The sequence below is a fragment of the Erpetoichthys calabaricus genome, chromosome 1, assembly GCF_900747795.2.
Source record: "Erpetoichthys calabaricus chromosome 1, fErpCal1.3, whole genome shotgun sequence".
NCBI lineage: Eukaryota > Metazoa > Chordata > Cladistia > Polypteriformes > Polypteridae > Erpetoichthys > Erpetoichthys calabaricus.
The window spans coordinates 50562964-50580239 of NC_041394.2; the positions used below are offsets into that span (position 1 = coordinate 50562964).

General features: G+C 38.5%; 1 protein-coding gene across 1 annotated transcript; it reads right to left on the reverse strand.

The window, feature by feature from the left end:
* Positions 1–943: 943 nt before the first annotated feature.
* Positions 944–6463, reverse strand: LOC114645527 (gastrokine-2-like). The gene is made up of 6 exons (XM_028793374.2): positions 6388–6463; positions 6206–6262; positions 5988–6125; positions 2299–2409; positions 1923–2059; positions 944–1137 (listed from the first exon to the last, which is right to left on the reverse strand). Exons 1-5 carry the CDS (start codon positions 6394–6396, stop codon positions 2009–2011), a joined length of 366 nt encoding a protein of 121 aa, XP_028649207.2. The 5' UTR covers positions 6397–6463; the 3' UTR covers positions 944–1137; positions 1923–2008.
* Positions 6464–17276: the final 10813 nt, after the last annotated feature.

A 17276-nucleotide genomic window follows, 5' to 3' on the forward strand; every position in this document is an offset into this window, starting at 1 on the left:
GGTTTCTATCTGGACCTCAACTCTACAAGTGTTCACCCTCCTCAGAGATTTCTTCATTTCATCTGTGGACAATGATGGACTCTCTAGTCCGTCTGTGTGTAATTGGATTCTAAAAGTCTTGAGCTTGCTTCACAACAGAGTCTAAGTGACTGCTGCTCATATGACATTGCTGTTGCCTGTCTAGGATCTCTATATGTATGAGTGTGTATCTATGTGTGTGTTACTCTTCAAAGACAAGAGTAGCTGAATCCAATAAATGTTCCTGGTAAGTCTCACAAACTTCACGATAATACACTATCTTTACCTTCTCCTCACTCTATTGTCCTGTCAGCACATTTGCATTTATTTGTTAAAGCAAACATACAAGATTAAGATCTCTCTGTTTAGAATAGGATCCAACAAAAACACAGTCGGAAGATACAACATAGAGCAAAACTTGGATGAGGGCAATACAACAAAACTAATCAATCTTAGTTAAAATAATAAAAAAACCAGGTGAGGTGGATATGTCGGCCCGAAACAAACTAATATTAATGGCCAGTGCATTCTGAGCACCCATAAGACTGAAAAACATCCAACTCAATATTAGAGTGGTGTGATCGGAGCTTATGGGAACTCTGATATTTCTCCTAAAACCTAACACTTTAATCCAAACCACTCATACTGTTCATACTACAGGTGTTTCCATGTTTGAGTCCTTTGAATGCTGGCAGGTGGGTCACACAATGTCATACAGTGGATCTGTGGTGGGCACTGATTTGAAGTTTAACTTATTCTTCTTCTTCTTCACTTTAAACTATTAGTCAGTTGAGACAAGCGGAATCACAGAAAATGATCTTCCTTACATGACAAATCCATTGATCAGCTTTCTGTGTTTCTTACTGTCTAATTGTCATTTAAGAGTAATTTTTATGTGAAAAAAATTGCACTCCTTGACTCAAGATATTTCAGTAGCAGGAATTTATTTAATACACAATAGAAAGCTTTTTATTTTTTTAGTATGCATTAACAAGGAGATTGTTCATACTGAGACTGAACATTTTATTTAAAAAATATCAACATGCCCACAGAGACCGGCATCAAGTATCAGTAAATTCAGATTAATGCAGACTCCAACTCCAATGCAGAACATGTTACCTGTAATACAAAAAGGTGTTCAAGTATATTAAAATGTGTTGATACTTTATCCTTTTATACAACAATCCATTCATTCACTGAACACATGGCTCAAATCAATTCATTGCTGAATAGCATTCATTACTGAGGACTGGCACAGAGTAAATGCACAACTTTGCAGCTCTAATGAATTTACAATAAACTGCCAGCCATACAGCATTTATATACTGTACATTAACACATAATTGCAATGACTAACCAAAGCTAATCCCAACAGTGAAGTCCACTAACATTATAATTGAGATATGGCATGTTGGCAATAAATAAGAGGAAAATAGAAATTTCACGCAACAGAATTACTTTATAAAGTAACAAAGTCACAGTTCTGATAATGAAGGTCAACGGGCTGCCCACCCGCCCGAACATGAGCATTCTGTGATATCGTAAGTACATGCCAGACATAGTAATGAAAAGTACATTAAGTCCTTGAGTTTACTCACATTATAATGGCATAGTTCATTTTCAATGGTTTAGTGTGTCATTTGAACATAAAATTACATGCAGTACATTCATTACAGTATATGTGTACAGTACACCATGAATAGTGTTCACATCGGTGCTTTGCTAGGAAATACTTTCTGTTCTGGTAAAGACATTTCCAGGATTTCCATTTCTGTTTAGGTGGTACATTACAAGTATTGTGTAATATGTTAATGCCATAGCAGTTACTAAGTTTTTAGGGGCACATCAGACAGCAAGTCACAGGAGAACAACATAGCATTAGAAAAGCTTTACATCATACTCACCAATTTGTTCTTCGGCCCAATAGGATGTCAGTCCTTGGCACAGGGCTTGAACTGGAGCACCCAAATTAGACTGGTCCTTGATGGGTTCAGGGCTGATGTTGTACTGCACTGGTGGAGGAGGGGGGTCCCTGTTTGTTCTGTGAAGAAAGCAAAATAAGAGTTTCAACGGCAAAGAACTCTTCAGTCAAACGATTAATAAGTGTTTTAGTCAACAAATCGATTAACCAGTCTGTCAATCAGGTAAGCTGTGGCATTGAATAAGAATGAGAAAAAAAAACTCAGATTAGCCGACACAATAATTTTGTGGATTACAGTGCTGTCTGAAGACCCACTAGTTGCCAGTCCTTGCTCAGCTAAGATTCATAAGCTGACAAACCTTTCTGTTCTCCATAACGCTGCTCAGCTTATCAAGAGGTGGGACTGTGGCTCGGTTCATCCTGGAAATGAAACATGAATTCTGGCCGAAGGACCTGTAGGCAATGACTCCCTGTGAAAAATAAAGCAGAAAATAAAAAAACAAATCAGAAAGTCAGAGATGTGGTTTCCTCTACTAAAAAGGGAATGTTTCACAATGGTAGATATCTGTCGTAGCATTTAATTTTAAATTGAAAAGCTTGATTTGGGCCTGACAAAAATCTTTTATATGGGTGTACAACACTGCAAGTGATCAAAGACATCAAACATACAGTGACAAATATTTAATTGTAAAAAAACAAAACAAAGCTGGAATGAGTGGAGGGTTGAGGATGATCCTGGTACCTTTTGATAAACAAAATCAGAATTGGACTTCACTTTAATAAGTTTAAATGTGCAGAGAACATTTTGTGGCAATCAGTAATGAAACATATTTATAAATGGATGAGGCAAAAACTCAGCCTGTGAGCTGGAGAGTGCATGTTCAGCTTTTACAAAACCATTAGTTGTCAGTTATAGTCGCAAGTTTTATAAAAATGCAAATGTATCACAGAGGTTTGTGAACTAATTTACTGCAGTCTCGTATACACAAATGCAAAAAAGGATATTACAGTACTTAACTGAGGGTGTGCTTGTGTGTGTGTATGTATGAATAGTGAGTCATGAAATGGGCTAACAGCCTCTCAAGTGCGGACTTCTGTATTATGCTTAATACTGATATACTTAAGCTCCAGCCTCCAATGACAGTTTATTGGATTACATTTAGCTATAATATAATATAATATAATATAATATAATATAATATAATATAATATAATATAATATAATATAATATAATATAATATAATATAATATAATATAATATGGCAGCACGGTGGCACAGTGGGTGGCACTGCTGCCTCGCAGTTAGGAGACCTGGGCTCGCTTCCAGGGTCCTCCCTGTGTGGAGTTTGCATGTTCTCCCCGTGTCTGTGTGGGTTTCCTTCGGGTGCTCCGATTTCCTCCCACAGTCCAAACACATGCAGGTTAGCTGCACTGGTGATCCTAAATTGTCCCTAGTGTGTGTGTGTGTGTGTGTGTGTGTGTGTGTGTGTGTGTGTGTGTGTGTGTGTGTGTGTGTGTGCATGTGCCCTGTGGTGGGCTGGTGCCCTGCCCGGGGTTTGTTTCCTGCCTTGCGCCCTGTGTTGGCTGGAATTGGCTCCAGCAGACCCTGTAGTTAGGATATAGCGGGTTGGATAATGGATGGATGGATAATATCATATAATATAATATAATATAATATAATATAATATAATATAATATAATATAATATAATATAATATAATAACACAAAGGTCTGCGTACGCAGTCCTCCTGAGAAATCTGGTTGATTAGTTTGACTAGTGGTGATGCAACAAAATAAGAGTTAGAGTGTGAAACACCCAAGGAGGAGTAACGTCATATCAGGCATGCTGGGAAAGTCGCCTTCAAATACGGCAGGTATAAAACCGGACAGGAGGTGAGAATGGTGCCTCAAAAATAATGGCAGGCTTTTTGGGAACACGCTCAAGGGAGGGAATGCCGGGCGAAGAAACATTCACACACGCAAATACAGAGGAAAGGTGCTGAATGAACACACAGGGAAAGAGATAGCAAATTTTTTAAACTTATTCTATTATCTATTTTATGCAGGTATCGCAGATATAATCTACTCTCTATATATAAAAAGATTAGCAAAATCAAGTAACATTTTCATTCAAAGTTTTCATGTGAAGTTTTTAAACAACACTCATTTTTCTTCAAAACTGTTTGTCATATAGTATACATCTATATATCATTTTTTCATCTTCATCAGGAGAATACAACAATGATACTGTCATGTCAATACAACCAATTTAACATGCATAAGCCAAACAAAATACCTTATATACATCCGCTCAGTTCAGTTGTGTGTTAGCAGTTGACAAATAAAGCCTATGTAATGGCACACGCTCAGAATTATAAAACTGCATCAACTGCCAAAAAATCATGACTGGTGATCATGCAGGAAAAGTTGTATTCCTTCCGCTTATTAAGTTATATAGTGGTGATACTTCGGCAAGTAGATTACCATTCATCATCCTTAGACAACAATTTTCAATGGTTTTAGCATTTGCTATAACTGTAAATAAATCGCAGGGCCTGAGTTTTGACCGTGTTGGAATATACCCAAGACTGATACCGAGCAAAGGAAGCTATCGAGTTGGGGTTGTTGAGCGGCCAAGGGGAGCATAAGCCCCCGGTATAATCTACTCTCTATATATAAAATCCTAAGCCTAAAAGTACAACGATTTTGTGCAAGGATTTTATGTCACGTTTTTTGTCATGCTTTAAATCAGGCTTATTTTAAAACCTACATATATATGTTTGGTATCATTCTTTTCAGAATTTATCGAACTTTAATGTGATATTGTTAGATTTTCAGATTCTTATGCATTTTTTAAATTATAAACTAAAAAATATCAAGAACTCACGTACTGCGAGACGAGATTTAACCAAGAGTGCCAAGAGATTTAACCACGCCTGGGGCCAGAAATTAAAGACAAAGAGTAGGACAGCTGCTGTACAGACTTTATGTGTTTTAATGTTTGAAGCGCCGCAACTGTGGGTTGGGCGCCAAAGGCGCCAGAGGGGCTTACGCCTCTAATATAATATAATATAATATAATATAATATAATATAATATAATATAATATAATATAATATAATATAATATAGGGTGGCATGGTGGCGCAGTGGGTAGTGCTGCTGCCTCACAGTAAGGAGACCTGGGGTCCTCCCTGTGTGGAGTTTGCATGTTCCCCCCGTGTCTGTGTGAGTTTCCTCCGAGCGCTCCGGTTTCCTCCCACAGTCCAAAGACATGCAGGTTAGGTGCATTGCTGATTCTAAATTGTCCCTGGTGTGTGCTTGGTGTGTGAGTGTGTGCGTGTGTGCGTGTGCGCCCTGTCTGGGGTTTGTTTCCTGCCTTGCACCCTGTGTTGGCTGGGATTGGCTCCAGCGGACCCCCGTGACTCTGTGGTTAGGATATAGTGGGTTGGATAATGGATGGATGAATGAATATAATATAGTGAGACATTGTGCAGTGGTTAATGCTACTGCTTTGTAATTTAAGCATCCTGAGTTCAGATCCTATCCCTGGTCATTGTTATGTGTGGAGTGTGTGCGTTCCCCCTTGTTTGTGTGAGTTTTTTCCCCACATGCAGGTCTGCTCAATTGGTGGAGTAAAGTGGACCCCAGTGTAGGGTATGCATGTGTGGGCTCTGGGCTAGGATAGAATAGACTGGGACCTTGTCCAGGGTTGTTTCCTTTCTTGTGCCCAGGGTGTTTAGGATTAGCTCTCTCATCATGTGACCCTCAATTAAATTAAACTGGTATGAGAATGTATGCATGTGTAATATATTTTAATAATCTATCTAAAAAATAATTGGTCCTTTGTTTAAAAGACGCTGCTTATGTGCCTGACCAGGCATTAGGCATTCAACAGCAAAATCTGCTCTTCACTCATGTAAACACTGATCATTAATAAATAATACTTTCTGTAGGTTTTTCCCTTTTGGACTGCAGCATGTTTCTACTGGAAATAACAGCCTCATTTCCTTTAATCAATATCCTGATAAAGACTTATGGTACATACCGTCTTATAATCAAGGATGGCAGTGAAAGATTTCTTGCCAGCTCCCAGATTCACAATAGCTGTCTCTTCCTGCTTATTGATCACGATAGAATGGTGAACCGGCTTGCCAGCTTTATCCTTGGCAGTCACAGATGATCCCTGGATGAACACAATGAAAAAAATGAAAAGTATTTTATCTTGTATTTCTTTTGAATCCCGTGCACTAAAGCTGAACTTACCTCATCTGCCAGGCCCAAAGACAGGCAAGCACCAATAAGAGCAACGACAGCAAAAACCTGTAAGAAATAATTGTAGAAGTCAGCTCTGATCTCATATTTGTGATGATTACTGAGATGTCAGCCTGCTAATGATGAGAAGCCTAAGCAACTGCACAGTTCACAAGACCAGTGCTCATTCTTACCTTCAGCATTGTCCCTGTGATGCTTGGGTGAAGAAGTGTGCTGCTTATCCATCTCGTACCCTGATATATACTCAATCTCGACAATGACACACTCCAAAGGCAAACAGACAGTCATAAGAGATTATAAGAACATATTTGTCAATTTACTGAGGTGGAGGCATGTGCAAATGGCACAAAAGTTGTGTAAAGGCACTGATAAGAAAACAAGATATGAAAGTCACCTTACTGAAAGGCCCAGGTGGAAAGACTTGATAGGATGTGTTTTGTGTTTTTTTTGTTGACTGTGGTATGAAGTTTTTCTCCCATGGGATGACAATTACAGAGAGTATGGCTACAGTTAGAGAAAAAGCATTACTCATACATCCATCAGGTGCTGAATGTGCAGATTAAAATGACTCAATTTCCTAGATACAAAAAATTATGAAAAATTGTGGAAAGCTATTAGAAGTATGCCATTAGCAGCACAGAAAAGAGTGCTTCTATACAAACACTGTAAATATGATACATAGGGAAAGAAGTATATATGTGTTTTCTTTCTGGCAGTTCTTGAGCTCAGATGACATCTGTGCTTTACAGATTAGGAAGGTTACTATACATGTGGATGAAATGGGGCAGCGATACTGTGGCATCATGGTCACAGCATCAAATTGCTGATTCCTGAGATTCCTAACATCCATTCTAGATTAAGCTGTGATAAAGCACACCTTCAGCTAAGATAATTTCATCTTTCTTAGCATTTAATCACAGAATACTGTTTCTCACATGAAGAGAATTTAATTTTGCCATGGTGCTGTCATATATGTGATTATGTTGCCACATTTACAGGAACTGATTTAAAGGGGACAACAAGGAAAGTTCTGGGTGTTGCACACGAAGAAGACTATTAACTCCACTAGCGCCCTCCCCTTCCTGAACACTAAAGTATATCAGCCTCAGAAACCACTAACATAGCATCTCAGTTCGGAAGTACCAACTTGCAATGACTGCTGACGAAACGCCAGAGTTGTTTCATTGCACTTCATTTCCAGTCTGAGCCATGACAGCAATTTAAAGAGGTTTTCCCTCTGGGACACCAAACCTGCTTACGTCTCTGTTTTTTATTCTTTCATGATGTCTTTACTCTAGATTTGTAATTTCGTGAAGCATCAGTCTTCACATTTTGGCTTTGCTCCTCACTCTACTTCACATCTGTTTACATTCTGCCTCTTGAGACATTTCGAATCTCAACAGATCCTCACCCACTAACTGCCCTTTTATAGAATTACTAGCCATCCCACGCAGTTTCACCCTTGGAGTAGTGAAACAGGACAGTGAGGAGGTCCACCCAGCTCTCTACTCCTGACGTCACTCTTCCCCCTCCCCTCGGCCCGCAGCGTCAGTCTCGGATTAGCATGACTATATCGCTCCTGCAAGCGAACTATGATTCTTAGCGCAATGAGAGAAGTCGGAAAATCAACTGGAATGTTCAAGCAAATTATAGAAAAAAAAAGATCTAAATCCGTTAAGTAATTCTCTCGTTCGCTAACTAAGCGGAGTTAAGGTTACGCCCCGAGGCAGACGCGTGAGTGACGAGGGCTCCGCCCCCCTCCCCACAGCCAACTGTATATCTTTTAGGATTCATGCTAGTAAATCAGATCCACAAGTGAACTATGATACTTAGAGCAATGAGAAAGTTGTAAAATCAACGGAATGTTCAAGCAAATTATAGACAAAAACCCGATCAAAATCAGTGAAAGCGGACAGACATACAAATGGGTCTAAAAAACTATAAGAAATTTAGCGCATGGACCATGAAATTTTTAAAACCGTTTCTTAGCGAGCACCTATGGGCCAAGGGTTACCTACATTCCAAATTTCAAGTCCCAAGTCCTCATGGTTCGGGAGATTTCATGATGAGTGAGTCAGTGGTATTTAGCTTTTATATATACTGTATAGATTCCAAACTAAACACTTAAAAAGATTATTGTAATGTTTTGGCCTCTGTGACCAACTATTTTTGCTCAGATGGCAAATTCTTCTGCCACTCTTCTTTTCTTAATGGGTATGTTTTAGTGTCTGTAAAGGAAAAAATGAAGTTTACACTACCCAGTTATTCTACTATATATGCTATGGTAGAATTATCCTGTTTGTCAGCCCTCAGATCAGTCTCAAATGTTCACTTTAGTGCAGAGTAATTGCACCTTTTCTGATGTCCAGAATGAAATAATTAGACATGAAAAGATGAAGATACTGCTGTTATAAGTTGCATTATTGATATAATGAAATGCTGTAATGCTTTCTCACCCGAAGACGTTATGAAGAGATTCAACAAATCATGGGATATTTATAGCAAGTGGATTGTATAAAACAAACAATATGTTTGTTTTATTTTATGTGAAGTAGTCTGTGGATTATTTTAGCATTGTGTATAAGCAGCAAGAAGCAAAGTCATTAGGCAGAAACAACTCTGAAACCAATAACTCGTAACATTGTTTCCTTTAGGGCAGGGACTCTTAAACTTTTTATTCTGAGAAACAAATTAAGAAAATTGGTGACATGCTGGGACCCAGGAAGAAGATTATTACCATAATGACATCAGAGCTGTAAATAGATAAATAACAATGTCAGTGGAATAAAAAACAGGAAACATTTTTGTTTCCTTTCAAGGATATTTCTCACATGAATATTACTAAAATAGAAATGTGACAAGCAAACGTATTGTTAACAATAATCAAAAAGGGAATTGATTCCTGAGGTATGTCACTGCCAATGTAAATGCTTCATGTACGCTTTAGCATTTTTCTTTATGATAGGTGTGATGCAATGATTTGTGAAAGGATCTTATGAATGATATGACCAGTGGCAAAGACCAGAAGGAATTCAAAGAGATGGGGTGGCCCCATTAACAGTATTTTTTAATTACTAACAGACGGTCTGCAATACTTAAATCACTTACTCAAAACTCTTCACAAAGTTGGCACAACTTCAGTTTTTGTGGGCTAAGCTGTGAATCAGTTCTCATTGCTTTCATATAAAATTCAGTCAATGACTAAATGCCTCAAAATTCACGGATACTTTTCTTGCTCAAAATCCACCACCATCAAAACTTTGTTTTTAGAGGGTATTTTGCACATATTTACATATTGCTATCAAAACTATTAAACATTCATTCAAAACTACATTACTACAATTTGCGACATCGTAAAATAGATTGTAAAAATGACATTATTATAAAATAAATAAACACCTGACAGCAAAACACCTGGGGCCTCATGTATAACTCTGTGCGTAGAACTCACACTATAACATGGCGTAAGCACAAAAGCGGGAATGTGCGTATGCACAGAAAAATCCAGATGCAGGAATCTGTACGTACGCAAATTTCTACGTTCTTCCATTACATAAATCCTGATCAGCGTGAAAAGTAACGCACGTGCACGCGCCTTCTGTCCCGCCCCAACTCCTCCCAGAATTACGCCTCTTTGAATATGCAAATTAATATAAATAGCCTTCTGTGAAAAGACAATGGGAAAAGCACGGGGGGAAATATAAGAATTTCAGGGAATACCAAGTGGATGCAAAGGAAAAATGTACTGTTTGTTGGTTTAAACAGTGGTACAATCAACAAAAGGAAGTTGATCGAGTGACAGAGTGTCGGAGAAACTTGAAGGCTCAAGTTCACAAAGTCGCACAGTGCCCGAAATAAAAAAGAAATCACATATCAAAGTCACCGTGAAAAGGCGAGTCGTAGCCCACTGTCTGAGTGTCATATGAAAGCTTATTAGGGTACAGACAAAAAAAATAGGCACACAGAGGGAAAAAAGCAAGAAATGTCAACTTTAATTTTGAAATTTCTACTTTAATCACGTAGTTTATTTTGCCATTAAAGTAGAACATCATAAACTTCATCTTAAAATCGTTTAATTTACTAGTTTCTCAAATCCCATTGTAACTAAAGTGGCACATGAAATGCTTTGTTCTGTATTTGATCTTCTATGTGCTCTACATGTGTGAATCACTACCTGCTTCTTAAACGGGCTTTCTCTTTCTCCGACAGGACACATAATCCATTACATTCGTGATATTACAGCTCTCTGAATAAATAAAATACTGAGATGTATACGTGATATCTTTTTCATGATGATAGGAATGAAAGCATGTTATTAAACATGGGAACACGGTGGCTCAGAGCTTGTTCAAGTCTCACGCAAGAGGCTTGCTGCGCCATGCGCGACCTTCGATGAAATAATTTATTACAGAAGTACTGTCTCTTTCAAACGTACTAACCTCCAATTCCTGTCCTTACTTTTCCTTCTTCAAAAACCCAATCGCCACACAATCAGCTCTGTAATAGACGTGAAGCCATTTGTAAGCTTAAAACGCAGATTCTTCAAAACTTTTAAGGAACATTGAAATATCTTCGTAGTACATGTTTAATTATTATATCCGTCTATCCTTCCAGTGTCACGTCAGCACCAGCAATAATACAACGCAATGCAGGAACAATCCCTGAACTAGCTAGCGCTGCGGCACCGTGTCCTCACATATTTAATTATTAACAATACAGATTATTTAAATGAAGTTAAAGTTTTATCTGTATAATATAATCAACATATTTTGCTGCATTTCATCTTAAAAATGATACCGTCATCATATGTAAATACGCGCTTCATAAAGTGGAGCAGGTTGTGCAATATTATAACTGTAGTGTAAGTTTACAGTGAGGTGATTGTACTTATAAGTACAAACAGTTCTACAAGGAGCACTTGATGGACTGATTGAGTGCGTTTAGAGTTCTTGTTGTGAAACTGTTTCTATACCGCGAAGTCCGTACAGGGAAGTCTCTGAAGTGTTTTCCCGTGGCTCAGGCAGCGTCTGCTTCATGCTGTGTACCGATAATTCTCTTTCCGATCAGCTGCTGCTGTGATTCCCCACTCGGATACAGTGATATAAATACTCCGAGTGGTGCAGTGAGAGTAATATGGAAAAAGATGATCTGCTGTGGCAACCCTTAATGGGAGCAGCTGAAAGAAGAAGAAGATGCAGTGAAAGTTACAACGCTAAAGCAGTTATGGTATTTGGAATACTATGGCTATTCCCTGGACCATTATATTGCTGCAGGTTAATTACAATCAGATGCATTACACTAATAAACAATATGCAGTTAGTTTCAGTGTATTTATAAAGCCACGTCAGGAATGTGGATCTAAGAAAGGAAGGGTGATCACACAGGAACAGTAGCACTGCTTTGACGCTGGATGCTGCCAGTCTGCAAAACCGAGCGGAGAAATTGAGTACGCCATGGTATGAGGTACCGTGGAAATGTGAGTGGCTTTATGCCAAGTTTAGGTTTTATACATCGCGATTTGAGCGTGGAAACATTCGTACGCAACATTTCTGTGTGTACGCACCGTTTATACATGAGGCCCCTGGTTAGGTAATCAACTGAAATGGATACCTGATGTGTTTGGTCTTTATAATACAAATAAGCACATCGGGAATCCATTTCAGTTGATTATCTTGTACCGCTCTTAGAACCCTCCTAGAGTGGAAGCAAAGGAAAAAGAAAAAAAATAATCCGGGGCGAGAGTGACCAATACTACTTTCCTACTACACCACCCCAAGTATAGAGACACACAAGTGAAAGCAGGATTAAGTAAAAAACGATTATTGGAAGACGATACACACACTTACTGTAACAAAAAAACCCTATTTACTTACTATCACGCTGCAGTGCTTCCCACGCAACACAAATCACAGCACAAAACACTTAATCACATAAGATACTAATACAGTAATTTGAGCAAGAGAAAAAAAATGTATTCATAGTCCTTTAAATATTATCTGTATGGAATATCTAGCTCAGTCTGTGGTGGGTAATGAGGCGCTGACCATACCTCCTGTTCTGGGAAACGTACAGACCAACAGTTCCTGTGCTGACCCATCAGGTCCTCTCCCGAATACCTTTCACCATAAAGTAAAAATAATTTGTCTTGAAATGAACCCGGGTTCATCTTATGTTTTCCATGTGGTGTCAATCCTTTCCCTCTTGCCTTTTCCTGTGATGGCGTCCACTTCTCTCTTGGCTCTGCTCTTGTCCTCTCCTTTTTCCCACCACCCATTTACATACTGTTGGCTCCTCCCCATACAGTCTGTTGGCCCTCCAAGCCAGGTGCTCCCCACCCCCTGTACAATTAAGCCATTCCACTAATAACAGGAATGGGAAAAGGTACAAACTCACAGTGACGCACACATATTCCAGACAACCGTTACAACCAAACCAGGCGTTTTGCTGTCAGCTCATTTTCGACCATAAATAGTGAGGTCATCTTTGGAATAACTTCCTTTGTATCTAGTGTCTGGCGTCTGATCAGAGGGTTCAGGGGAGCGATAATGCCCCCTATCTATCACAATATATATATATATATATATATATATATATATATATATATATATATATATATATATATATATATATATATATATATATATTTTGACGGCATTCATAGTCTGAATTACAATCTGATTGTATGGGTGGTTACGAGAGGGAGTGCAGTAGAGTGTGTATGCCTGATGAGCCCAGAATTAGGGCGAAACACGTGTCGCGTACTCTTTGCATTATTTGACAGTAAACTATTTCAACCATATATATATATATATATATATATATATATATACTGTATATATATATATATATACTGTATATAAAATCCAACGTATATCTGTCCATCTGTCTGTATGTCTGTCCACTTTTCAGGAGAGAACTACTTAATAGATTTAGATTGGGTTTTTTTTCTATAATTTGCTTAACATTCTGGTTGATTCTGTGACTTCTCTCATCGCACTAAGTATCATAGTTTGCATGTGGTAGCGATTTATTTGCACAAATACGAGAGAGCAGCTGCGGGCTGAGGGTTGAATAGGGCCCTCCTCACTCACGCACCAGCTTCCGCTAGAGCTGGTCTATTTCTCACTACGTGTTGAAGTGTACCTTGCCTCCACTTGGCTAGCAATACCTGTTTGTTCAACAGACATTATCATCTACAGATTGTTAAGGAGTAACGGTTGATGTTTTTGAGAGAGAGATCAGAGCTACGTGTTTGTTACAGAGTAGCTGCTGATTGCCAGAAATATCAGGGCCACATGCATTTCTCCCCACATGGGGGACACTCTCCCGTTAAGAGCTGAACACAATCAGATATAGTGCCAACGTTTGACGTTGCAGCATACAGTATCTGCCTTCTGCTTGGCTAGAATTACATTTTTTTAAATTGATTTTTAAAGTTTGTCCTGTTTCACTACTATGTGGGCAGAGCCATGGGGGACAGCTAGTATTTTATGTAATGCTTTCTTTTGTTAGCATTTTGTAGGCCATTTTTTTGTATATGATGTAGTGTTTTTCGAGAAAGACTAATGTTTTGGTGACTGTAGTACATTTCGGAGGTGAAAAACTGTTTGGCCAAGCTTTGTGTTGGAGTTGCAGACTGTGTGCAGAGTTTTGAGACAGTGATTTTAGTACTGCAGAATGTCTCTTAGGAAATGAAAAAACTGCAAAATTGCTCTCAATTGATTTGACGTATTTCTCACGCCAAGAAATCATTCTCACAAGTGTTCACCAAATCCTCACAGAAAGAATGAATGTGGTCACAGCACACTCACATTTCCCTTTCCACATTCCCTTTGGCCAACTCTAAGCACTTTCTTCATGGTGTAGTACATTTTTCATTTGACTTTGGGAAACTCATCAATAACTGTTAGAACATTCATTGGTCAACTCAAAGACCAACTTGTCACACTGAAATAGCAGCTTATTGCTGTGAATGATAGCACATAAAACAATTCATAAACAAAGCTTTTGCATAATCCATGAACACAGGACAAAGCTTATGAGAAGATGTGTAGAGCAAATGTTTATAGTAGTGCTTCCTCTATGTCAGACATTTGAAAGCACGTGCTGTCTGCAGCGTCTCTGTCAGGTGCATATCCTCAGACTAATTAATCTCAAGCATATAAACTGCCTGTTTTGTCTTAGTAGAGTAATATTTTACTTTACTTTCCCCTTTTGTATTAAAATGTAGCCTTTATCAGAATGGGTCAAATCTCACAGACTTACCACAGTTTATAAGGTATTGTACCATATAACTTATCCCCACCTTCCCTTCTACATTTATAACCTCAGGCAATTAGGTTTAATAAAAGACAAGCAGGAGTTAAATTACAATTTAAATAATGTATTATTGATAATTTTCATAACTAATAACAAAATGCAAAGTACAAGTGAATACTGGCAACCATACAGCCTGATAAATGCTGATGTGTAGTTTTGGGTGGCACACAGACTTGATAGTTAATTAAAATGTCTCTAGTTAAGTTCTCATTTGTAGTCAGCTTTCTTCAGAACAGGCTGCATGCCTGTCTCAATATGGCTGCCAAGCTGTGGTCATCATTGTGTTGTCCTTTTCAGTTGATGGTGTGTGAGATGCTCCTTTATCAAGGATGGGTAAAGCAAGCAAATATATAGATTCTCTATATAGAGTCCAAACCCTACAGCTAATAGGGCATCATGTTACTTAAAGGGTTCTGATACAAGCCAATTACAAACAGCCATACTTCAAACCAATGGGGCACAGAATACCTTCACACCTGCCCCCAAAACCATTTGTTAAGGTGAAGCTTGCCAGCTAGACAGTCTGGCTTTCCTGTGGGGGTTGACTGAGAGAGTCCTGCAGAGAATCACTTGCCAAACTGGTTTGAGGCACTGTCGTAAAATTACACAGAGACTCAGTCCTAAAAGGGGGTGGAGGTACTTAAAAATACAAATAAAGACATACAAAATATTTATCAACTTATATGCAAAATGTCACACCACAACACTGCCCTTTGTGAGATACTGCAGTGTGTAGTGCTACATGGTTTGGCAAGCTGTCGCACAGGGACAAGGCATGGTGAGTGGATGGGGTATAAGAACACATGGAGGGTTAGGGAGACAGCCAAGAGTGGGTCCAGAAATTGTTGATCATAATGGGTTACTGAATGCACTCATTCCTGAAACTGAGAGAGAAGAGGTTGCACCAGGCCTGCCAAATGTTGTGGTGGTCTACGACAATATAAGCGTTCATCACTCTTCTCAAATAACAGCTTGGTTTGATGCACATTCAAGGAAGTTCAACTTGTTTCTGCCACCATATTCACCCTTCATTAACCCAATTGAGGAGATTTTTCCACATGGAGGTGGAGGACGTACAAGCACTGGCCTTGTAACCAAATGTCATTGCTAGAAGCATTGAGGGCTGGATGTGAAGTCGTAACACCTGAAGCATGTTGTGGGTGGGTGTGACATGCTAAAAGATTTTTTTCCACCTGTTTTTTGAAAGACAAACTATAAGGTGTCATGTGGATCCAGTTCTGTGGCCTGAAACCAAAGAAAGAATGAATGGCCCATGGGGAGGGGGGTCTGTTGATATTGTTTCATTTGTTTTTACTTGGTTAATAATTAAATATATACAGTAAATATGCTTTCTTTTGAATGTAGTATTTTTCTCAGTTAAAATAGATTTGTTTTTACAGAAAGTTTCCATTTCCTTTTTACTACATTATTTTTACTTGATGGATAAATATGTGTATATACTGTAAATACAGTAAATGTGTTCTTCAGTTGTGTATCATTATATTTTATTGGTTTCATGTTTGTCATGACAGTAGTATTCCAAAAGACAAGTTCTGACAAACAGAGAAAGAATATTGTGGTAAAAGTCTCTGCAAATGACAAGCATTGTGTTACTATTTGATTATTTGATCGCAGTGCTGTAGTGATTGATCAGCTTTGTGCATTTTGATGCCTTTTGCACAGCCATGACGCTGCTTTGAGAAATGTGTTAACTGTATTGGGAAATGCTTCCAAAGTTGTGAGATTGGTGTTTTTGGTGTGAGAAATGTGGCAAATTGATTGATAAAAACTGTGATAAGACAAGATAAGATAAGATTCCTTTATCGTCATTGCATAACACATACAATGATATTCCAGTACACTACCTGAAACAATGCTCAAAACTATAACTAAAAAAACACATCTAATATTTAATATTCTCACATATACAGATCACACATTACACAGCTGTTAGCATATGCAAAAAAATCTTTTAAATATTGCACAAGTTAAGATAAATAAATAAAAATGATGAATATGATATTTCACAGTTATGTCTATAAGGTGTGTGATTTCAGTACAGAATTCAGTGCTTTGTGGTAGAACTGTTCGTGAGTCTTGTGGTCCGTGCTCTACCATATATCTCTTCTCTGAGGGGAGAAGTTCAAACAGTTTGCATGCAGGGTGATACAATTCCGTTATGGTGCTGAATGTCTTCCGCAGATATCGAGAAGTGTAGTTAGGCAAAGGTATGTTGGTAATTTTCTCAGCTGTTTTTATGATTCTCCGCAGAGCTTTTTCGACAGCTGATGAGCTGTTGCCATACCACACGAGTATCCCATGAGTCACGACACGCTTAATGGAAGAAAAATAGAAAGACACCAGAAGCTTTTGTGGCAAGTCAACCTTCTTGAGACTTCTCAGGAAGTAAAGTTGCTGTTGTACTTTTTTAACCAGTGAGTTTGTGTTTATTGTCCATGTAAGATCTTCCGACATGCAGGTAACCAAGAACCGAAAACTAGAGACTCTCTCCATTCTCTTCGCTCTGTCACTGTTTATACACAGTGATTGATAGTCACCTTTCTTATTCCTGAAATCAATGATCAGTTCTTTAGTTTTTTTGGTGTTAAGTATCAAGTTATTATTGATGCACCAGTCTATCCCTGTAGGCAGACTCATCTCCATCAGTGATCAGCCCCACTATTGTTGTGCCGTCTGCAAATTTAATATTGGCATTGGTGTTATGGGCTGGTACGCAGTCCTA

Bases quoted from the DNA above. Each gene is read 5' to 3' on its own strand.
- LOC114645527 (XM_028793374.2), bottom strand. The intron at 2,410-5,987 runs GTATGTACCATA...TATTTTTCACAG, and splicing joins CCATCCTTGATTATAAGACG to GGAGTCATTGCCTACAGGTC. The intron at 2,060-2,298 runs GTTTGTCAGCTT...CTTTCTTCACAG, and splicing joins GCGTTATGGAGAACAGAAAG to AACAAACAGGGACCCCCCTC.